The sequence below is a fragment of the Lepus europaeus genome, chromosome 5, assembly GCF_033115175.1.
Source record: "Lepus europaeus isolate LE1 chromosome 5, mLepTim1.pri, whole genome shotgun sequence".
Classification (NCBI taxonomy): Eukaryota; Metazoa; Chordata; class Mammalia; order Lagomorpha; family Leporidae; genus Lepus; species Lepus europaeus.
Window position 1 is genome coordinate 13,162,639 of NC_084831.1, and position 22,922 is coordinate 13,185,560.

The following is a 22,922-nucleotide window of genomic DNA, read 5'->3' on the forward strand; positions in this document are numbered from 1 at the left end:
ACACAGCTACAACTGTTGAGTGATGAGCCCTCATTCTACATTCAACAAGCACCTATAGGTGTTAGGCTCTGAGTATCCAAAGATGAATGAAGTACCCTTGGTTGTCCCTCAAGGAATGATAGAGATGCATATAAAAATTTGACAGCAAGTACAGTAATAGTATGGGTATATGGAAGGTGTTAGCAGGTCAGTTCCATATTGCCTACACACAGAAAGCCCCTGTCAGGAGTGTAACAGAAGGCAACAATGTGTGCTGACTAGTTTCTGTTTAAGTTAGCATATAAAATGGAGACTAAACATTCTGGATTTAAAAGCAGAACAACTTTAGGACCCTATCATCAGAGAATTATAAATGTACCTTGACAAAGTCTGCAGTGACAATTGCCAACTCAGTCTGTGAACCAGGCAACCACACAGCTTTGATGATGAAGTTCCCTGTTGCCAACTGGGGATGCAACACCAAGTGATCCGACACAGAGCCTGAGCTACTAAAGGTGAGCACGTGGCAGTCCTGGACAAGACGAAAGGAACACAATGGTTAAAAGAGGATCTGGAAAGCAGGCTACAGGACACAGGGTGCTAGCACTCCCTTCACTCCCCTAATCTTCCCTGCCTTCATGTAGGGAATATGACTGCTTACATATCTAGGTTTCAAGAGCAAGCAAAGGGTGTTTCTGACACAGGAGCAATCTGAATAACCCAGAAGAAATGCAAAGAAAGATATCCTTTGCATTCCAATAGCTTTTAACAATATAAACAATGAGTAAGAAGCAGCAGGGTTCAGAATGGGGGGGTGGGGGGGGACTAGGCTCCAAGGCTCAAGGTAATCCAACCTGAATATCAGGATTTTTACCTTTAGCCCACAAACTGCCAGGTAGTCCTCCTTGCAGGGATTTCCAGTGAGGCTCAGCACAGTAAACGGGACTGGGGCAGAAGCCAAGCGGGTCAGAGTCAACTTCCTTTTGCTGGAATCGGCTTGCTTCAAGAGTGCAGAGAGCTGCAGAACAGTGATCTGCAAAGAAGCAATTACCAATTTATTCTTAACCCTCATCCTCTCAGAGAGCACAGACTAAGTTCACAGGGTTTTGGTGGGTAGGTCTATTGGGTGATTATTAGCCTCTATTTCTCCTGGTTGAAAGACAAGAAATGTCTCCCCCCCACTTCCCAACTTCCAATAGGACAAAAAGGAGGAGCAAAGAAATCACTTCTCTTCAAAGAACCATTCTACAGAAGCGACGGACAGTTCTTACGTGTAACTATCCTTTTCTAGCTTTTTCTGAATGCTTTTAAAATCATTTTAGAGCTGTTCCATGGACTATCCCTATTTTCGCTTACAGTAGTTCAAAACAACATTAGTGGTGATGGTAAAGCCAGAAAATATCCAAAAAAAAATTTCAATTGAAACACTTTGCACTCCTTCAACTTCTACTAGTTCTAAAAAGCAACACAAACTCCCTGTGTCCTTAGAAGCTGTGAGGGCAGGGGTGGATTAAGCAAGGAACACTGTCTTCCTAGGAAGGCTTCTGTCCTTCAGCCTGTACCCACCGCAGTACACGAAATGGGCAAGCTTGGAGCCAAGCGGTCTAAGCACTGGCTCATCACTACCTTTCCCTAGGGGCATGAAGGATATGCGGAGTGGGATTTTACTAATTACAAACAGCCTCTACCTAGTCATACCAGATGTAGGTCTCATCAAATAACTCGGGGTTCAGGGAGATCTATCCCAAAAACAGTCTTGGACTCAAAGGACTTTTCCTCAGCCAGCCAAGCTAAGCATGGTCATCTATCTGTTTGCTTAGTATTCAGGACAAACCTAACTTAAAATGAGTGAGAAGTGAAGACCCACCTTGCCCTTTTCGTGGCTGACAGCCAAATGCTGGCGGCGTCCGTGAGGGGAAGAGAGCACACACATAGCCACCCGCCTGAGCACATGGGCACTGATCAGCTGCCGAATCGTCTGGCCTTGGTCTCCGCTATAATTCATCCGAACATTCTCAAAGGCACCTTCCTGAGAGCCCAAGGTGGGAACCTGGCAAAGACGGAAGCAGAGAAGTAATAAGGTAAGTAAGAGTGAATGGACTCCTACACCATTCATGTGATTGAAACACTGTGTAATTCAGTTATTCAAAGCGATTTCAAGTTCCAATCCCTGGATGGTTGGGTAAATTCACTGAAGTTATTATCAGTCCAACAATAATGTGGCTGAAGGGAGAGAGGGGGAATCGTAGTGCAGTGGAGTAAGCTGCCACTTGGATGCCTGCAATCCCCTATCAGAGTGCAAGTGTGAGTCCAGTCTACTTCACTTCTGATATAGATCCCTGTTACTGCACCTAAGAAAACAGATGATGATAGCCTAAGTACTTGAGTCCCTGCCACCTACATGAGAGACCAGGATGTAGTTCCTGGCCCCTGGCTTTGACTGGGTTTACCCCTGGTTGTAGCAGACATTTAGGGAATGAACAGCAAATGAAAGCTGGCGCTGTGGCGCATCGGGTTAATCCCCTGACCTGAAGTGACGGCAACCCATATAGGCGCCAGTTTGAGTCCTGGCTGCTCTACTTCCAATCCAGCTCTCTGCTATGGGCCTGGGATAACAGTAGAAGATGGCCCAAGTCCTTGGGCCCCTGCATCCACATGTGAGACCCGGAAGAAGCTCCTGGCTCCTAGCTTTGGATCGGCACAGCTTCGGCCGTTGCAGCTGGGGAGTAAACCATCAGATGGAAGACCTCTTTCTCTCTCTCTCTGCCTCTCCTCTCTCTGTGTAACTCTTTCAAATAAATAAATAAATCTTAAAAAAAAAAAAAAAAAAAAAAAAAAAAGAAAGAAAGCTCTCTCTTCCTCTTTCTCTCTCCCCCCTACCATTTTGCCTTTCAAAACAATCTTTCACAATTAAATTACTGGCCTTCTACATGTTAAAATGTCCTTTCTTTTGGCCAGTGCCATGGCTCACTTGGCTAATCCTCCGCCTGCAGCACCGGCACCCTGGGTTCTAGTCCCGGTTGGGGCACGGGATTCTGTCCCGGTTGCTCCTCTTCCAGTCCAGCTCTCTGCTGTGGCCCAGGAAGGCAATGGAGGATGGCCCAAGGGCTTGGGCCCTGCACGCACATGGGATACCAGGAGGAAGCACCTGGCTCCTGACTTCGGATCGGCGCAGCACGATGGCCACGGTGGCCATTTTGGGGGGTGAACCAACGGAAAAAAGGAAGACCTTTCTCTCTCTCTCTCTCTCTCTCTCTCACAGTCTAACTCTACCTGTCCAAAAAAAAAAAAAAATCCTTTCTTTTATAAAATGATGGTTGATAACAGATGGAATTTTTTTGCATTACTTTAATCTGGCAAATTGAAGTCAGCAATGTTAGAGGTTACCAACCCTACTCCAGGATTTTTTTATCTTCATCTTAAACAACTGAAAATCCAGTGCTCAAAAACTATGACGAATGGTACCAGCATTGTGTTACAGCAAGTTAAACCGCCATCTGCAGTGTTAACATCCCTTATGGGCACCAGTTTGTGTCCCAGCTGCTTTGCTTCCGATCCAGCTCCCTGCTAATGCACCTTGGAAAACAGCAGAGGATGGCCCAAGTGCTTGGGACTCTGTACACACATAGGAGACCCAGAAGAAGCTCTTGGCTCTTGGCTTTGGCCAGGCCCAGTCTGGTCATTGCAGCCATTTGGGGAGTGAACCAGTGGATGAAAGATCTGTCTCTGTCTCTCCTCTCTCTCTGTAACTCTTGCAAACAAATAAATCTTAAAAAAACAAAACAAAACAAAACAAAAAAAACCTGTGATTGATTTTTTAATAAAACACCAGAATACAGCTGTGACTGTATGCGTACTCCCAAGTCGAGTGTTGTTCCTTAGAACCACCACCTTGTGAGACTGACTCCATTTACTTCATCCACAATATCTGTTCACTTTCCGTTAGTAATTGCCATCACTTTATTTTTCATTACTTCACACAGCTGCTCTTAAAGAGACCAGGAAGGCCATAGCAAAAGTCTGAAAGTCAGTGCTGGAGCAGCAGGTCTTAAAAGTGGATAACGCGGCCGGCGCCGTGGCTCAACAGGCTAATCCTCCGCCTTGCGGCGCCGGCACACCGGGTTCTAGTCCCGGTTGGGGCACCGATCCTGTCCCGGTTGCCCCTCTTCCAGGCCAGCTCTCTGCTGTGGCTAGGGAGTGCAGTGGAGGATGGCCCAAGTCCTTGGGTCCTGCACCCCATGGGAGACCAGGAGAAGCACCTGGCTCCTGCCATCGGAACAGCGCGGTGCGCCGGCCGCAGCGCGCTACCGCGGCGGCCATTGGAGGGTGAACCAACGGCAAAAGGAAGACCTTTCTCTCTGTCTCTCTCTGTCCACTCTGCCTGTCAAAAAAAAAAAAAAAAAAAAAAGTGGATAACGCTATGGACTTACAAGCCATGTCACGTGAAGAACTGAAGTTACCATGAGGTGGTGGTGGTTCGAACGACCTTGGGCTCCCTCCTTTTGAAGAAACACCTCGTATGCTTTCACATGGTTCATAAGACAGTCTGGGACAACCACAATACATAAATTCTATGTTCTGAAGGGCCGGGGATGAACTATTCTAAGTATATTCCCCAGAGTACTTTGCACATCTCTATGTTCCAGGCAGTTGGTTTCCATAACCACCAAATTGTGTGGCCCGGACACACTCACCATCAGTTGATCCGTCATCTCAACCACCTTGTCCACTGTATGCAGCTCACTGAGGGCCTGCTGAGCCCGGCTGCTGCTACCCACAGCTGACGCTTGCTGAAAGTTGGTCTGAATGGCATCCATGAGGAAATTGAGCATGTCTAACACAAGAGGAGCGAAGGAGAAATTGGCCTGAGAAGTACAGAAACAAAAGGTGGGAGAGGGGTCCCATTAGTTAGAAAACTCTTGCCAGTACCTTCAGAACCAGTTTCCCCACTTCCATTTAGCTAAGCAAGCCATCCCCTCATGCTCTCCACAATCCTGAATTTGATTTCAGTCAATACACTATTGTGCTGCCGACTCTAAAGCAATCTTTCTAAAGCAGGAGACTCACAGAAACCCTAACGTGTGAAAGCAATCATCATACATAACTGGCCAATCCCTCCTCTTTGTATACTTGATGAAATATTTATAAAAAGTTTGTTCAGGGGCCAGCATTGTGGTACAATGAGTTAGGCTGCTGCCTGTGACACTGGCATGCCATATCACAGTGCCAGCTCTTCTGCTTCTGATCCTGCTGTGCCTGGGAAAGCAGTCAAAGATGGCAAAAGCGTTGGGCCCCTACCACCCACTTGGGAGACCTACATGGAATTCCTGGTTCCCAGCTTTGGCCCAGTCCAGCCCCAAATGCTATGGCAATAAGGGGAATAAGCCACTTGATAGAAGATCTCTTTCTCTCTGTCCATCCCTCTCCCTGTCACTCTGCTTTTCGAATAAATAAAACAAATCTTAGAAATGAAAAAGAAGTTCATGGAAAATGGAATGAAAAGAATAAGTTAATTTTAGGGCACATTTTGAAGTGTGTGTGTGTGTGTGTATATATATATATGAAGGGTCTTCAAAAAGATCATGGAAAATGCTTATTTTAAAAATTATGCATGGATTTCAAATTTTTTACACAAATTATTATCTTTTAATTCATTTTTCAAGAACTTTTTGAAGTTCTTCATAGGCTTACATAGGCTACACACCACCCTTGGAAAACTAATAAATAAATCACAAAAAATCATTTTGTGCAACCAGGAGAGGTGTTCCAGAACATTACAAAGCTACAAATTACCCTCCCACCAACCCCTACAGACTCCTAATACTCCTTAGTCCTAAATCCTTCCCTAGGGGCTAACACCACATAGTTTCTATATTCACACCACAAAAACTGCTAAAGTTAAGAGAGAGAAAAGTATCACTTTGCAAGCCTTGTGCATCTTTGCAAGCCTTGTGCATCTTTTACTCCCACGCAAATGTGCCAGGCTCTGAACTACCTGCTGGCATAGACTAGGTCCCACCTGGTTCTGCAGCTCCTCCCGGCAGCCCTCTACTGTACGGCACAGGCTGCTCTTTTTGGGCTTTTCTTCATCAGCAACTTTTCCATCACTGATGGTAACCTTGGCCTTGTCAGCTGGCGAGGTGCTGGCATGGCGCACCAGACTCTCTGAAACCCTGGGTTCACTTTGAAATGCTGACTCCTTCATGGTAGAGCTCATGCCACTGCTAGGAGTCCTCTTCACCAGTGCCTAGGGACAGAAAATGTCAAAAGTTCCCAAATTCTAGCCACAGCACAGATGAAATAAATTACGCCTAAAATCTCAGATGAAAATCTGACCAAAGGAGAAATTGGTTGAGCAAGTAAATGTTATCCACAAGCTACATCCTTATCTTCATGACATTCACTAACTTCTTTATTCACTCACAGCATTAGGCCTTGGTTAGAACATCTGCAATTAAAAGGAGGTCTTAAAAAAGAAAATTAACTACAGGCCAGCGCTGTGGTACAGCGGGTTAACGCCCCGGCCTGAAGTGCCAGCATCCCATATGAGCACTGGTTCGAGAACCAGCTGCTCCACTTCCAATCATGCTCTCTGCTATGGCCTGGGACAGCAGCAGAAGATGGTCCAAGCTCTTGGGCCCCTACACCCACGTGGGAGACCTGGAAGAAGCTCCTGGCTTCAGATCAATGCAGCTCCGGCCGTTGCATCCATCTGAGGAGTGAACCAGCAGATGGAAGACTTCTCTCTCTCTCTTTTTTTCTGCTTCTCCTTCTCTCTCTGTGTAACTGCTAGTTTCAAATAATAAATGAATAAATCTTTCAAAAAATAACTGACTTCAAGATCACAAATAAGCCTGTTAGTTCTAACATTCTAAGTGAAGTGCTTAGCCCAGATTTGTACAAACCCAGTGACAAACCCAGAACATAATCCTAGACCTGGTACCACAGAGGTGATATGGGAACCCTCCAGTTTTTCCCTGTTACTAGCACTAGCAAGCCACACTGTTTAGTTCAACGAAGGCCCCAAATCCCTCACCAAACAGCTGCCATCTTCCTTGGCTCCACAGTCACAGAAGAAGGACCCATACTTGGCATAGGAAATCTCATGATCCTTGTGGCACACCTTAGCACACACCGTGCACACACCCACCCCATCAACCATTTTACAGGTGTGACAGTGATACCTACAAAAAAACAAGAACCGGCAAATAAGCCTGGAAATGCCAACAATCAAGGTCCAGCAAACTCCCACCTAAGAGGAAGAACTACTCTTACCAGTGCTGGTTCATGAATTCTTTCTGTGTGATCGTAAAAGTGCAGAGTTTATTGCAAAGCGAGTCTTCATCCTTCAACGAGAGTAAGTCAGGTTACTCAGAAATACAGGCCTCCCCCTAAACACCCATAAAAACACCCCACTTCAACACCCTTGGAAGAATGGGGAGTGGACTCATAGATGATCAACAGCAACCTGGCCCAACTGGAGACGGCCAGCTGAGTGAAAATCTGCTGCAATTTCAGGTGAAACCTTCAGACTTTGTGGTTAAGAAAACAAGAAATTTGAATGCTTTCTTAACAAGGGAGTTCCTATCATCCCCAAATTCTATTTTGAATGCAAAGACTGAAGAAGCAGGCAACAAGTGACTCTGAATAAAAGACACACATATGCTTATGAAAAAGCTCTCAACTCAAGAGGTTAGATCCCCTTGGCTTGTGCTCCATGCCTAAAAAATATCGGAATTTGGCATTAGTTACATAAGCTGGAACAAAGTAACAAGGACTGGGAAATTTGGAAGCTCAAGAGGGGCTGGGATAGGGAGCCAGAGGCCTGTTAGAGTGCTATTCTATCCTTACGTTGAGAGGTGAACTGAGAGATCACACAGTACTTACTGAATCCTCAGCCTGGGAATCTTCCTCTTCCACTGCCAACTCCTCCACCCAATCCGAGTCCACTTCAATGGCCCTCTCTTCCCCATCCACTGACAGATGACTTGGACCTTGACCATTACTCTGGCTCAGAGCATTCGTGACATCAGCCAGGTAAGACATAATGTGACATGTGCACTCCAAGACTATCACATGCTGTAAGACAAGATCACAACCCCACAGAAACATTGGCCTCTTGGGTTTCAATTACCTATTTTCCTAGAAATTATCACTATATTTGTAGATAGCTGGCCAGTAAAATGTACTGAATTAGTGTACGTTTATTCATTCCCCCCCCCTTTCTTTTTTTAAGATTTATGTATTTGAAAGTCAAGAGTTACAGAAAGAGATGGAGACAGAGAGGGAGAGACCTTCCATCCACTGGTTCAGTCTCCAGATGGCCACAACAGCCAGAGTTGGGCCAGGCTGAAGCCAGGAGCTTCATTCGGGTCTCCAACACGGGTGCAGGGGCCCAAACACTTGGGCCATCTTTCACTGCTTTCCCAGGCACATTAGCAGGAAGCCGGATTGGAAGTGGAGCAGCCAGGACTCAAACCGGCACCCATATGGGATGCTGGCATCGTAGGTGGCAGTTTTTGCCCACCATACCACAATGCTCGCCCTATGTTCATTCATTCTTAAGCACAAAGATAACTCTTTACAATACCTTATAAGATGAAATAAAATTGAATAAGAGAATGGAGTAAATGATATTAAAATAATTCAAGACAATGGTGCTATCTTATCTCATTAGCATAATTTCCCTACATTAGCATTTTCTTTAACTCTTAGTGAAAGTAATTCTGAGAGGAGCAGTTTCAGAGAGCAAGAGAAGAATGATCCAGTCACTCACTGCAGGTGCTTAACAAACTTGCCTAAAATCCCAACAGGCTGGCGCCAGAGACTGAGATTTCTAGTTGCTTCACTCCACACTTTGACATTTCAGCAAGAAAGGAGTGAGAAAGGAATGGTACCGTGCTGGGTCTCAGAGGCAAGCTACCAGCTATGTCAAGTCCGTGGGCTGAATGGAGGTTAAAAAATGCTGAACACAAATTTTTGTCAACTTCAAACTCCTTTCACACGCCACAGTAACCTGAACCTTCAGGCAAATTAAACAACGGTGGCATCTGGCCTGGAGTGGAGGAGACGTCTGCAGCCTCAAGGCCCTGACTCCGTGCAGTTTGTACCACATGGCAGCGACGCAGAGCAGCAGGAAGTCGCTGTTTGCAGGATCCTGCGGGATGCTCCTTACCAGAATAGTCCCTTCCTATCACTAATGGCCACTTGTAAGGGGCCTGACAGCATACACACCTAGAAAGGCCTTTCAGCTGTATCCTCTGTAGGTTAGCCAGGGACAGAAGACAACGGGCAGGGCAGCCTGCCTTCTATCTGACTTGAGAGGAGAATCACCTCTTCCCCACTCCCTGAAGGTTGTCTTACCTTCCCATGCATCACATTGGCATTCAGTTTTTCAACAACATTCTTCTGTGACAGGTATTTCTTACTGTACCAAAGGAAAAAAAGGGGAGGGGGACCATAAAATCATCTAAGTAACAAAAGGAAGCATCTTCATAAACCTTGAATCAATGTATGGATAATTTGAGCAAAAAGCATTCTTAGCAAATCTATAAGTAACACAGTCATAGTGTGGGGTGCTCTGGTCTTAGGATTATCACTGACATGTGGTATACTCTTTCCAAGACTTCTCTTAAAAATAATTAATAGGAAATAATTAATAATGAACAGAAAATTCCACCAGGAAAATAATGAATATTAAATCTTACGTGAACAGAGTGACTGGGTCACCTCAATCCCCAATAAAAAGGTAGAGATTGAACTTTCTTTAAAACTCACTCCAAGCTACAAAGAAAATAATGTGTAATTACCCTCCCTCTTCTCCAAAAGCAATGTTGTAACCTACAGATGGGTTCCTCCAATTTCATTATCTTACCATCTGCCCAGCCAGTCCACAGCAGCATTATGGAGTTGAAGGTGACCAGCACCTTGACCTGCACTGGCCAGAGTGGCCATCACAACCATGAGTTCAGGGAAGCCAGTCCCATCACCGTTAGTGAGCATCTCTGTTGCCATGGGGGTCAGGGTGCCCAGAAGTACAGCACACACACCTTCCCCAACTTGGCTGGCAAAAAAAAAAAAAGAGGAAGTCAATAAATAACCAATAGAAACCTGAATATGTATCTCAAATGTGTAAGAGTAACGAAAAGAACTTTCAAATTAAAAATTAAATACACGACTACATTACCAACCCCAGCTTTGGATGTAGTCTACAAAACATTCATTCAGGTTTCAACACACAGGCCCAGTAATTAAAGCTTTTTCTATGAGAAAGATCAAGAACTAAACCGGATTCCTTTAGTCTAGCGAAGCAGAGACAAGAAACCCCTGAAGATGCTAAGACTGATGCCTACAGGGAAGACAGATTCACCCACACTGTATTTCTGGGCTTGTTAGGGACACACAACACACAAACAAGTTTTACCTGTTTTCCCTAACAATGTATGTGGTCAGTAACTGCAACAGCTGCCGGTTCTCCTGAATTATATCCAGCTGATCAGAATCTTTTGGGGGTGACGTTGTCATGCGTGTGAGCCAGGCCTGCAGACGTACAGGTTCCACACAAGCCAGCTGTGCCAGAGAGCCGCAGAGATGCAAGAGGCTAGGATTAGGGCTCTTCTCAGCTAGGAACAGATCGACAAGCTATGGGTCAGTGAAGAAGGTGAAGGGAAGATGGGGAAGAGGGCAAACCGTGGGCCAGGAAAATGGGAAAAGGCTTCAAGCAAGTTTTCAACTTCCTTCTAAACTTTCTCCGAGGGATTCTCTCCACTTGTTAGCATTTTCATGCTACAGTTAAACTCGGGCAGAAGAGATGCACAGTATTAGCTGGACATCAAAGTTCCCATAAGAAGATTACCAAAAGCTGTCACTCACTCAGCTGGAAGAGTTTGGTGAAGAATTTCAAAACTCGGTTACAGAATTTAGCAGAGAGGTTCTCATTGGCTGTTGCCATCATGATCTGCACAAGTTCTCCACTGGGGGGAAAATGGAAGAATCACATTAAGCCTCACATAAAAGGCATTCGTTTCTATTTCTTTACAATCTCATCTCCTCCAGGGAAATAGCTACTGGGAGTCAACAACATAAGGTGTTCCTGGAATCAAACCCCTCATCAATTACTTCAAGGAGTCAGTAATTAACCTAAGTCCTCCCCAAAATACAGGCATCGAAGTAGGCCTTCGGCATTCTCTAAGAAAGAATAATGAGTCAACACATGCAGCTCCTTCCTTTCAAGGAGCATTAAAAAAATGTTCATTGAATAAAATGAAATGTAGTCACCTGTCAGAGAAAAACTCCTCCATAGCTTTGCGAGCCTGGCTGCTTTCCAGTTGCTTTTCCAAATACTGGAGACATTCTTCCAAGATGGCTTCATCCAGTCCACTGAGAATCAAAAGAAAAAATTAACTAACAGTAATCAAACCTGTTTCAATTTCCTGAACTTGATGTTTAAAAATGTAGGCTTGTTTGTTTACAAGCAGATTTTGAAGACAATGCTCAATTGTGCCCTGTCAAAGCTTAACACAGGGGTTGGCACTGTGGAATAGGGGTGGAGCCGCAGCCTGCAGTGCCAGTATCCCATATGGGTGCCAGTTCGAGACCCAGCTGCTCCTCTTCTGATCCACCTCTGTGCTATGGCCTGGGAAAGCAGTAGAAGAAGGCTCAAGTCCTTGGGCCCCTGCACCCACTTGAGACCTGGAAGAAGCTCCTGGCTCCGGAACGGCTCAGCTCTGGCCATTGCGGCCAATTTGGGAGTGAACCAGCAGATGGAAGACCTCTCTCTCTCTCTCTCTCTGCCTCTCCTTCTCTGCGTAAATCTGACTTTCAAATAGATAAATAAATGTTTGAAAAAAATATAAAACCTTAACATAAAGCATGACACACAGCAGGAAGATTTCAATAAACATTTAATGAATAACAGTAGCACTCTAATTTTACTTGACTACTCTCTTTCCTAGAAAATTAAACAGAAAAGCCGTCTAAAGCTTAGAGTATTAGCTAGATTCTGCCACTGACTTTTCTCGCGGTGGGGAGAATTTGAGACAAATCATTTTTGCATGAACAGTGTCAAATTCTTTATCTGTTCAAAAAATGATTCAATAGTTGATCACTTAAGAGTTCTCAATGGAGTGTTAAGAACAACATGACTGCTTTTTATTGCTCTTCCAACACCAACATAGTCTAAACAATCAAGGTCAACTAAAGTGGTGGGATCTCCTAATTCTATTTCAGAAGTGGGATCTCAAAAATGTTAGAAACCGAGGCCAGCATTGTGAGGCAGCATGTAAAGCCACCACTTGAACACCAGCAACCCATTTGGGCCTCAGTGAAGTCCCAGCTGTCCCACTTCTGATCCAGCTCCCTGCTAACGTGCCAGAGTAAAGCTGCAGAAGACGGACCAAATGCTTGGGCCCTGTCACCCGTGCAGGAAACCCAGATGGAATTCCAGGCTCCTAGCTTCGGCTTGCCTGAGCCCTGGCAATTATGATTATATGGGGAGTGAACCAGTACATGGAAGACTTCTTTCAAATAAATTTTAAAAATATTTAAAAAACAGTAACATTACAAGGTAACTCTACTGGCCAGATCTGTACCCTCATCACATCTAACACAGAACACGGGCATCACTTACTGAATTATTTAAATCTCCAAATCTGAACATTTAAGCCTTCCATTTTCTTAATATTTATTCCCAAGCATTAATCACACCATTCTGAATAACTCTTCATTAATTTCCAAATGCATGCAAAATGCACACAGGTGCAGCACTTGTTACAAGAACCTTTGTTCTCCTCCCTCAGGCTCACCTGTTGGGGTCCGCATGATTGGCCAGGATGTTGTAGCAGCCAGTGATCAGCTTCTCATAAACCCGGGCCAAGAACTCATCAGACTCTGCAGGGCCCAAGATGCGTTCCAGGGAGTTGCTGCTGATCTCAGCAACGCTCTCAGTGCTCGACTCCAAAAGAAGGGGCAGCAGTGTCCGAATTACCTGTGGTGGGTTCATCTCATCCGACCAGCTTCAGCAAAGAAAACGGAGCCACGTTAGAGAACACACACACTTCAAAATGCTGCAAGGCAGGAATAGAATGATTCAACCATTTACTAGGGAAAGGTCTTTTACTCCAGTCTTTTCCCTTCATAGTTGGAGCAAAAATCACTTCCATGGAAAAAATTCCTTTATTAAATGTCAAGTAAGGGGCCGGCATTGAGGCATAGCAAGTAAAATGCTCCCTGTGGCACCACCATGCCATATGGGTGCCAGTTTGAGTTCCGATTGCTCCATTTCTGATCCAGCTCCCTACTGATGTGCCTGGGAAAGCAACAGAAGATGGCCCAAGAGCTTGGGCCCCTGCACCCACGTGGGAGACCTGGAGGAGGCTCCTGGCTCTTGGCTTCAGATAGGTCCAGCTGCGGCAGTTGTGGCCATTTAGGGACTGCACCAGCAGATGGAAGACCTCTCTCCCTCCCTCTCTCTGTAACATTGCCTTCAGAATAAATAAGTAAATCTTTAAATAGTTAAGTTAATAAGATGCGTTTTTATAATGCTAAAAAAAAATTAAATAAAATTAACTGAAACCTAAGCAAGTAATCCATCCAGACAAGCTTTCTGGAAGAAGTGCCAGGAATCTGGATAACTCAGGCAACATGATATATAACTGTACCTGTCGCCTACATACAGCAAGATGAAACAGTGCCTTCATTGGCCTGTCTTACTCCCACAATGACTATGGGGAAATGTCAGATAATCAATGTCACTATCACTTTAAAATTTAAACCAAAAAGCACTTTTAAATTACAAAATGGTTTAGAATAAGCAAGTATTTTCTGAAATACTGCACAGTAAGAAAGGAGGTATTCTGTTGCCTCCTCAGGTCTAAGTTAAAAGTCAGTCTCAGGCCAGCACTGTGGTATAGTGGGTAAAGCTGCTGCCTGTGGTGCCAGCATCCCATATGGGTACCAGTTCAAGACCCGGCTGCTCCTCTTCTGACCCAGCTCTCTGCTATGGCCTGGGAAAGCAGCAGAAAATGGCCTAAATACTTGGGCCCCTGCACTCACAGCAGAGATCCAGAAGAAGCTCCTGGCTACTGATCGGCCCAGCTCCAGCCATTGCAGCCATTTGGGGAATGAACCAGCAAATGGAAGACCTCTCTCTCTGCCTCTGCTTCTGCCTCTCTGTAACTCTGCCTTGCAAATAAATAAATCTTAAAAAAAAAGTCTAAGTGAACCCTCATACTCTGAAGCAACAGGTTCTCTCTGCTGAAAAGGAGTACAAAAAACCATCATTACGTAGTTAGAAGATCTCTCACTATCCTCCATTAGCTACGAGCGAATACAGACGAACAGACCTAACTTAGGGCTATGCACTAGTACTCACACGATAAGATCTCCCGTTAACCGGACCAGGGAGAGGAGGGTATGCTTCAGGGAAGCAGCCAGGGGCAGACTCTGGCCACAGAGAGTCCCCAGGTGAGCAGCTTGCACAGCACTGATATAACTCTCTGAAGGGATGGTGTCATTGGCAAAGGCATTGCGCTGAAAGGAAGCAAAACAGATGTGAATGGATAGACAGTCTACACTGGACAGAATTCTCACATGGAAAAAAAGCTGACATCGACTAAGACCCCACTGGGGTTTATAAACAGTGTCCTCTATTCAGAGTAGGGCAGGGGGACAGGTGTTGTGGTACAGTGGGTAAAGCCACTGCCTGCAATGCTGGCATCCCATATGGGTACAGCTTCATGTCCTGGCCACTCCACTTCCAATCCAACTCCCTGCTAATGGCCCAGAGAAGCAATGAAAGATGGCCCAAGTGCTTTGTCCCCAGCTAACCACGTGGGAGACCTGTAGAAGCTCGTGGCTTCAGCTCGTCCCAGCCCTAGCTGTTGTGGCCACCTGGGAAGTGAACCAGTGCATGGAAGATCTCTTTCTGTGTCTTTCCCTCTTTCAGTGAAACTCTCACTTTCAAATACATAAATAAATCTTTAAAAAAATGAAAAGTAGGGTAGGCAAATAAATATTCACAAGTTTTCATTAGAACAAAAATAACAGTTAACTTCAACAAATACCCAATACCTCTTTTTCAAAAACACCTAGAATATATTATATTTAACAGTAAAACCACTGCTTGTCAGCAATGACTGACAAGGATGTGGATTTTGTAACGAACCTGGTCTCTGTAACACAGATTTAATAATAAGTATTTATCCTGTACCACAGCCCTGAGTGGTGTGTACAGAACACACACACAGGTCACGGATAACAAGACTGTAACCTACTGAGCTTTTCCCAAGAACTTCATGTCAGAATAAACTGTTAGGAGAGGCATTATGAACATAAGATACGCAAAGCCAAGTAAACTAAAAGAAGACTGAACAACTGTGACAAAAGGAACAGGATAGAATCTAAAAAGGAAATGAAACAGAACTAATATTTATTGAGAATTCATGTGACAGGTAATACACTAGACATTTTTTCCTTTAACCTATTAACTGTCACATCCCAGCATTAATAGGAGAAGAAACCAGGACTGAGAGAAACAAAGTAGCTTATCCTCTCAGAACAAAGTTCTAAGGAAAAGGATCATATAAGAACCACTTGCATAATTAAACTTGTTGATTATGGATTCGGCCACAGCAAACAGCATTGCACAATACAAAGACCTCTTGGTGGCCAGTCTACAGCTCAAGAACAGAACACAGGATGGCCAGTGCTCAGTATTTCTCATCACACAGCTGACAGGGACTGACCCAGGATCCAATATTGGGAAATTCATTGGTATTGATGTTGTTCCAGGACTCACACACAGTCTGCACCGAGGAGGGCAAATTCTGAACCAGTGTTGGACCTGGAGGCAACAAAAAGGACAAGGAAGCACTGCATGAAAGAACGACCCAGAGCATTTAACAAGCCCAGCCCCAACGCAGAAAAAAACACTGCAGCCCAGGTTGTCAAAGTAATTACTAGATGGACATTCCAAAAACAGTACTATAGCCAAGAACCAGCTAATTGCTCAACAGCTAACAATACTAATTATAAGGTTTTCATTTCCTATCACATTCATTTTCTAATATTACAAGAAAATGGAAAACATGATGCAAAGGGTGGTGAATCACAGCAAGTGATGCTGAAAATCACCATTAAACATCTGCTCCCCCTTCTTAGAACAGATATTGCTTTAATCTCTTCTCCTTGCGATTAAGCATGAGGGCAGGGATCACTAAAACACTTTTTTTTTTTTTTTTTTTTAACTAACATACATTTAAAACAGCATTTAGTTAAGTAGCACTAAATGAAAACTATTTAGGGACAGGCATTTGGCACAACAGTTAAGATACCATTTGGGATGCTCATATCCCATATTGCAGTGCTTGGGTTTAAGTCCTGTCTCTGCTCCTGATTCCAGCTTCAGGCTAATGTGCACCCTGGGACATAGCTCAAGTACTTGAGTCCCTGCCACCAACACGGGAGACTCAGACTGAGCTCTTGGCTTTTGGCTTTGATCTGGTCCAGTCTTGCCTACTGCAAGCATTTGGGGAGTCAACTAGCAGATGGGAAATCTCTGTCTCTCTCTACCTTTCAAACAAATACTAAAAACTGTACTTAAAGCTTGAATTTAAGGAGAACACAAATGGATATAATTATAAAGGGAAACTGCTGCACTCTAACTCCAATCCTGCTAAAGTCCTTTGATTTTACATTCAATATTTCCATCAGATCATTCCTAATCCAGGAAAGATTTTTCCAAGCAGGAGGTAGTAGCTGACTAGTCTTTCTGATCACAAGAAATGAAAAGAACATAGCACAATGCCTTGGAACCAACTGATCTCAGCTTGGATCGCAACTCCATCACATCCAGGATGTAGGATTTTGGGCAAATAACTTCTCTACATATCAATTTCCCAGTGAATAAAAAGGAGAACCAATAATATTTACCTCATAGGTTATGTGAAGATCAAGACAGATAAACCCATGCGAATGCTCAACACATAGCAAGGAGGCTCCAAAAAAGGGAAAGTGCCATAACAGGCCGGGAGGGAGGGAAGCAGTACTCCTAGTAGTAGTAGTGACACATTATCCACAGGTACTCTCGTTCACTCACCCAGTGTATTCGCCTTGCACCTACTAGAGCCAATAGCCAAAACAGCAGCAAAGCCATGCAGCTTCTCCTTGGAAGGTTTTTCAGTGGTTCCTTCTTCATTAAAGTTCTGCAGCAAATAGGCTCTGAAGAAAAAAAGAAAAAGGGGGGTAGGGGGTTGGATAGGTGAAGCCATAGAAACTTAAGCCCATCATAGCTAGGAGGCACTAACCCTAGACAAGCTGAAAGACTTGCACCTCGTTTACTATTAAATACAGTTGATAGTACCAATAATCCAGACAAGACAAGCTCCAGGGGGCAAAAATTTGGTCTGTTTTGCTCACTGTTGCATCTGAAGCACTCAGAAAAGCACCTAACATTTCAGGCACTCATACTTACTGTTTATGTTTACTGCTCATACTTGTCAAAAACCTTGCCACGTGACAGCCCTCTCTCTACTTAAAGGCATTCACACTAAAAGACACGGTTACATTCTGCAAAGACCCAGGCCTCTATGAGCATGAAAACCCCACAGCAGAGGGGCTCAACAGTGAGGTCTGACAGGGACCGGGTACAGGAAATGGGCTTAAGAAAGATCAGATGAAAAATGCTACAAACAGAAGCCCCTGCTCAGCTCTACTAAATTGCTGTTCTGTGGGAAGTCAAGCCTAGTGTTGCTACTTCTTCCAATTCAAAAAATGCCAAAAAAGTTTCAAATAGTCTCCCAATTTTCTTTTTTAAGATTTAGATACACTTATTTGAAAGGCAGAATGACAGAAAGAGATGATGGGAGAGACAGAAAAAGATTTTCTATCTATTGGTTTATTTATTTATTTTACAGATTTATTTACTAAGTTAAGAGGGAGAGTAAGAAAGAGAAAGGGGAGGCAGAGTTGTGAAAGCGAGTAAAGCCACAGCCTGCACCACCAGCATCCCATATGGGTGTCCTGGCTGCTCCACTTCCAATCCTGCTCTCTGCTAATTGCCTGGGAAAGTAGAGGAAAAAGGCCCAAGTACTTGGGCCCCTGTCTCCCATGTGGGAGACCCAGAAGTAGCTCCTGGCTTCTGGCTTCAGCCTGACCCGGTCTTGCCTGTTGTAGCCATCTGGGGAGTGAACCAGCATATCAATGATATCTCTCTGTCTCTCCCTCTCCCTCTGTAACCCTTCCAAATAAACATTTACACAAAAAAAGAGGGAGAGAAATATCTTCTGTTAGTTTTTTTAAGATGTATTCATTTACTTATCAAAAAGACAGTGACTAAGACAAAGTTCTATCCATTGGTTTTTAACATCTTTATAAACTGAATTTTAAAACATTTAAACATGCAGGCCAAAGTCTACAGGACAGGTAATCTGCAATGTCTGTTACAGGAAGAGCTGAAATCCCAACCAAGAACTCATTCACAATGTCTTCAGCTAACTACACATCATGAAACTTCAAGAGCATTTAAAGAGCTTCATCTCAGTAACAGAAATGACAGTGTTTAGGAAAATTACATTATCTTTCTTTGTACCCTACAAGTAAAGTGCCAGAAAATATTTAAAGAATTATAAGAACTGAACTTCCTCCTGAACTACCTAAAAATCCCCTTATCAGGTACCCATTCAAATTGGAGAAGAAAACATTATACCCAGTGCAGAGAGGAAGGAGATGGGGGTACAGAATGGGACCCTATGCTGATGAAAAGAAAAGTGTAAACCGAGTCACTGGGCCATGGGCACAGCGCCGGGCTCCTGTCCGTGTCGGGGGGCAGTCCCCCACACCTGGTGAATGATGCGTAGGTGTCGATGAGCTGCAGCGTGGCTGGAAGGAGGTTCTTGGTGATCTCAGATGATTTCTGAGGCTCAGTCTCAGCAGCCATCTTAGAAAAATGCTCATCCAATGAGACCTGGACCTTGGAGATGGCAGCGTCCAGGGTATAAATGGACTGCAGGCTGGGAATTTCATGGAGCTGCAAGATGGTGGTGCAGTCGATGCTACAGAATGACGAGATCTTTAAAAATAGCCAAGATACTAATTAGTGATCACGAAAGGCTGTAGTAGGAGCCAAGTTCCATCACTACAATTCTGACAATAACATACCTGTCGAGCAAAGTATTCCTCTACAATTTCAACATCATACTTCACTGAGCTACACTTGGTAGAGGCCAGTTCTATGAGAGAGCCAGCATGCTCCATCTTCATTCCCTGTTTGATAAGGTGATCCTATTTGGACAGCAAGAAGAAATGACTTAGGAAACAGAGTCCAAAGCTTTCATTATCTTTAATTTAAAAGTTCCAGTAAGCACAGATACTCTGGCTTTGAATACCCCATGGCAGCAAGTTGTGTGTTCCACTGAGGTACCTTTATCCAGCTGACGTAGGAGCTGATCCTGAGGCGGGAAGACCATCGCAGGGTGTGTAAGATGTCACATTCACTCATCTCAGGAGAGTTCATGGCCAACTGATTCATGTAAGTCTTCGATGGTGGCAAAATTCCTAGGATCCTCCACAATATTAAGAAGTAATACTGAAGGGCACAGGCCTCCTGGAAGCAATAAAAGGAGCAGGCACAGAAGTAGCATTTGTATTCTCCATTGTTTACAATCCCAAAGGCTTTTTGAAGACAATTTTGGCTACCCAATGATATGCCAAGTAACAAAACAGAGCAGGACCTTCTGCTTGCTAGGCTCTCAATCATCCAGCCCTCCTGTGGCCTGCAATTGCTGTGAGGACTTCCACAAATGCAAGAACACTTCAAAATGTTCATGGGAAAATGGAATTAAAAGATAAGCTTATTTTAGTGGAAACAAAATTTGAAATCATGCAGTTTTTTTATAATATGTACTTTGCATTAACTTTTGAAGTCCTCTCATGGAGACACTCACTGCAAGGGCCATACAAAATCTGAGGGACGGGGGATTTAGCATGACGGTTAAGACAGCATTTGTGATGCCTGCATCTCACATCAAAGTGCCTGGGTTCAATTCCCAGCTCTGCTCCTGAGCCCAGCTTCTTGCTAATGTGCACCCTGACAGGCAGCAGGTGATGGCCCGGCTACCCACGTGGGAGACCTGGACTGAGTTCCTAACTCAGACCTGGCTGCTGCAGGCATTTGGGGACTGAACCAGACAATGGAAGATCTCTCTCTCTCTCTCTGCTTTTCAAATAAATTAGATACATAATTTTTTTAAAAACAGTTTAAGTACAAACGTGAGGTTTTTTTATATTTTTTAAAGATTTATTTATTTGAAACGCACAGGTACAAAGAGAAAGGGAGAGGCACAGAGAGGATGGTGGGAGGGAAGGGGAGAAAGAAAGAGAGAGAGAGAGAGAAAGAGAGAGAGATTATTTTTCATCCACTGGTTCACTCTCCAAAAAGCCGCAAGGGCCGGGGCTGGGCCAAATCAAAGCCAGGAACTTCGTCCAGGTTACCCACACGGGAGCAGGGGCCCAAGGACTTAGCCATCTTCTGCTTGCTTTCCCAGGCACATTAGCAGGAATGTGGATCGGAAGTGGAACAACTGGATCTCAAATTGGCACCTACATGGGATGCCAATGCTGCAGGCAGCAGCTTAACCAATTATAACAAAACGCTGGCCCCAAGGCTCTCATTATCACAAATCAATCAGTGTCCATGGGAGATATAGTATTTCAAGGTTATTAGCTCTCAAAGTCATACTTCTCTCAGCACTAACTCAAAAAAAAGAAAAGAAAGAAAGAAAGAAAAGAAAAAAAAAATGATAAAATTATTTGTGAAGTGAAAATAACCAACCAAATGACCCAGAAATAGCACAGCCATTCAATAAACTGATTAGATCCCAGAAGGAAATTTCTGAGAGAAATTATCAAATACTACCACACACAGCCCACACTCTTCCTGGGACTTGCTGGTCTTACCAGGGCTGTCACGTTCTTGTTTTCCTTCCTCCTGACTGTGTCAAGCTGGGAGCCAGCTGCAAGCAGGGCTGTCAGGGCAGTGTAAAGCTCGTCGTATTTAACAAGCTTGGAGAAAAGCACATCACATGCCTGATAGCAAGAAAGAAAGAAACATTTCGCATTTTTTAAAACATTTTTTCCTGCTACCTACGCTTGAGCGCTCAATCTCATGACTGACAAAACATCCCATTAATTATCCTTAATTTCTCCTTGCAGCAGATTCTAACTCTGGGGCCTCACTCAGCCAGTGAGCTGCTGTCAGCACACAACCGCAGGCTTTAGAATGACAGTGAGGCAACTCCTTCTGTCCATTAATATATTTGCATGTGACAAGTGCTAACTTAGGACAATCTTCAGAAATAATGCATGAAGGGTGTTAACCATCAGAAAGGATGACCCTACAGTAAAAATACAGCTTCAGCAAATAAATCTTAAAATAACATTTTCCTTTCAGAATAAGCTGAAATCCTAGTACAGGCCAAATTCCCTCATTACAAAAGCTAAATCATTCCTTTTCCCCTTGATAGCCTGATCTTGCTGGAGACTACCCAAACAACATAGAAAATGGAGCTTTGAAATTCCTGGTACCACAGAATCCAGTCGGTTCAAATCATCCTCTGCGGCTTCTGGGGATAGGACGCAGTAGAATCTGGGTTGTGGGACAGCATCTGGAAAGCAACGCGAACGGTTTCATTTCTCTGCCAAGCAAGTATAAACTGTAAAATCTATGAAAATACTTCCAAACAAGATTTCTCAAAGTTGGCACTACTGAGATTTGGGGCCAAGATAATTCTTTGCTGAGAGATCCATCCCATGCAGGTCAGACTGAACAGCATCCCTGGCTTCTACCCAGTGAAAGCTGGGAGCACTCCCCGAGCTGCCACAACCAGTGATGTCTCCAGACATTGCCAAATCACCTGAACTGGGACAAAAACCATCCCAGCTGAGAACCACAGCTATAGGAGTTAACCAATATGCTCTACAATCAAGTTAACTACAAAATTCTATTATTAAACTGAACGCATTAAACCTTAATGCCGTTTGTTCCTCAATATGAAATAAGCTTAATAAGGGATGACTGTAAACTCATAGTAAGGCCTCATCAAAGTTTCTACAAAATACAGTTAACATCCAATAACCCTCAGGCTGACAGCAAATACACACTGAGAATGAAAACAAGAAGTAGCTGGTTACAAGAATGGAAGGCTACCGTTTGAGAGCACATGCTGGAGAGAACACCGTGTTCCCATTATTTCCACAAGCCTGTCACCAACACATGAAGGAAAGTCGGCGTGTGGTCAGAACCACAACTCCAAGAGAAACTGAGGAAAATTAAATTCATTTACCAAAAGTGGCAAGAATCCATATACAAGGAATCCTAATTATTACAGACAAATTTTTTAAAATAAATTTGGAGCATGTGGGAGTCAATTCCTAAGAACATCTTGAATCTACAGGTACGTTACAAGACACCCGGAGAGCAGACTACAGCAGGTGGGCAAAGATCCTCTAGCCATCGCCCAGTGTAAAATTCAGCCCTGCCAAGGTGAACCAGTAAGTCATTTTCTTGGTGACTCCTTCTTTCTCACCTGAAGAAAAATGCTTAGCCCAGTTTTCTTCTACCTCTTTAAACCCATGGTAGAGAGGAGTGGTTGCCCGGCGGCTGTTGCTGTCCTGGGATCCACTTGCCCACCCGTAAGGAGGACTCAGCAGGTTATGCTGCACCTTTTAAAACAGAAATTACACAAATTAAGAAAGATACAGTCACTATGCTACTTTCCACTCCAGCCATGATAATCAATTGGTAGGTATCAAAGCGTGAGACACTCACAAACCAAAAGAAAAAACTGAAAAGCATTTCCACTTCTGGAAAGCATGTTTTGATGGAGCACAGCAGGAACAGTGCTCCAACAAAACATGTTAAGAAATGCAGGTAACCCTTTAACACACTC

The 22,922-nt window shown here is 44.1% G+C and overlaps 1 protein-coding gene across 2 annotated transcripts in view; it reads right to left on the minus strand.

The window, feature by feature from the left end:
- UBR4 (ubiquitin protein ligase E3 component n-recognin 4) overlaps positions 1-22,922 on the minus strand; it is a 157,591-nt gene that overhangs the window by 85,126 nt on the left and 49,543 nt on the right. For both annotated transcript variants that reach the window (XM_062190527.1, XM_062190526.1), the window contains exons 20-42: positions 22,560-22,695; positions 21,559-21,638; positions 20,932-21,060; positions 19,397-19,579; positions 19,135-19,257; positions 18,816-19,045; positions 17,075-17,196; positions 15,723-15,820; positions 14,351-14,508; positions 12,783-12,992; positions 11,257-11,358; positions 10,852-10,952; positions 10,403-10,601; positions 9,854-10,042; positions 9,343-9,406; positions 7,867-8,058; positions 7,255-7,325; positions 7,016-7,163; positions 5,999-6,226; positions 4,674-4,844; positions 1,847-2,029; positions 854-1,012; positions 359-511 (exon numbers count right to left, since the gene is read on the minus strand). In XM_062190527.1, coding sequence (XP_062046511.1) covers positions 359-511; positions 854-1,012; positions 1,847-2,029; positions 4,674-4,844; positions 5,999-6,226; positions 7,016-7,163; positions 7,255-7,325; positions 7,867-8,058; positions 9,343-9,406; positions 9,854-10,042; positions 10,403-10,601; positions 10,852-10,952; positions 11,257-11,358; positions 12,783-12,992; positions 14,351-14,508; positions 15,723-15,820; positions 17,075-17,196; positions 18,816-19,045; positions 19,135-19,257; positions 19,397-19,579; positions 20,932-21,060; positions 21,559-21,638; positions 22,560-22,695 — 3,429 coding nt within the window. The remainder of the gene's footprint in view (positions 1-358; positions 512-853; positions 1,013-1,846; positions 2,030-4,673; positions 4,845-5,998; positions 6,227-7,015; positions 7,164-7,254; positions 7,326-7,866; positions 8,059-9,342; positions 9,407-9,853; positions 10,043-10,402; positions 10,602-10,851; positions 10,953-11,256; positions 11,359-12,782; positions 12,993-14,350; positions 14,509-15,722; positions 15,821-17,074; positions 17,197-18,815; positions 19,046-19,134; positions 19,258-19,396; positions 19,580-20,931; positions 21,061-21,558; positions 21,639-22,559; positions 22,696-22,922) is intronic.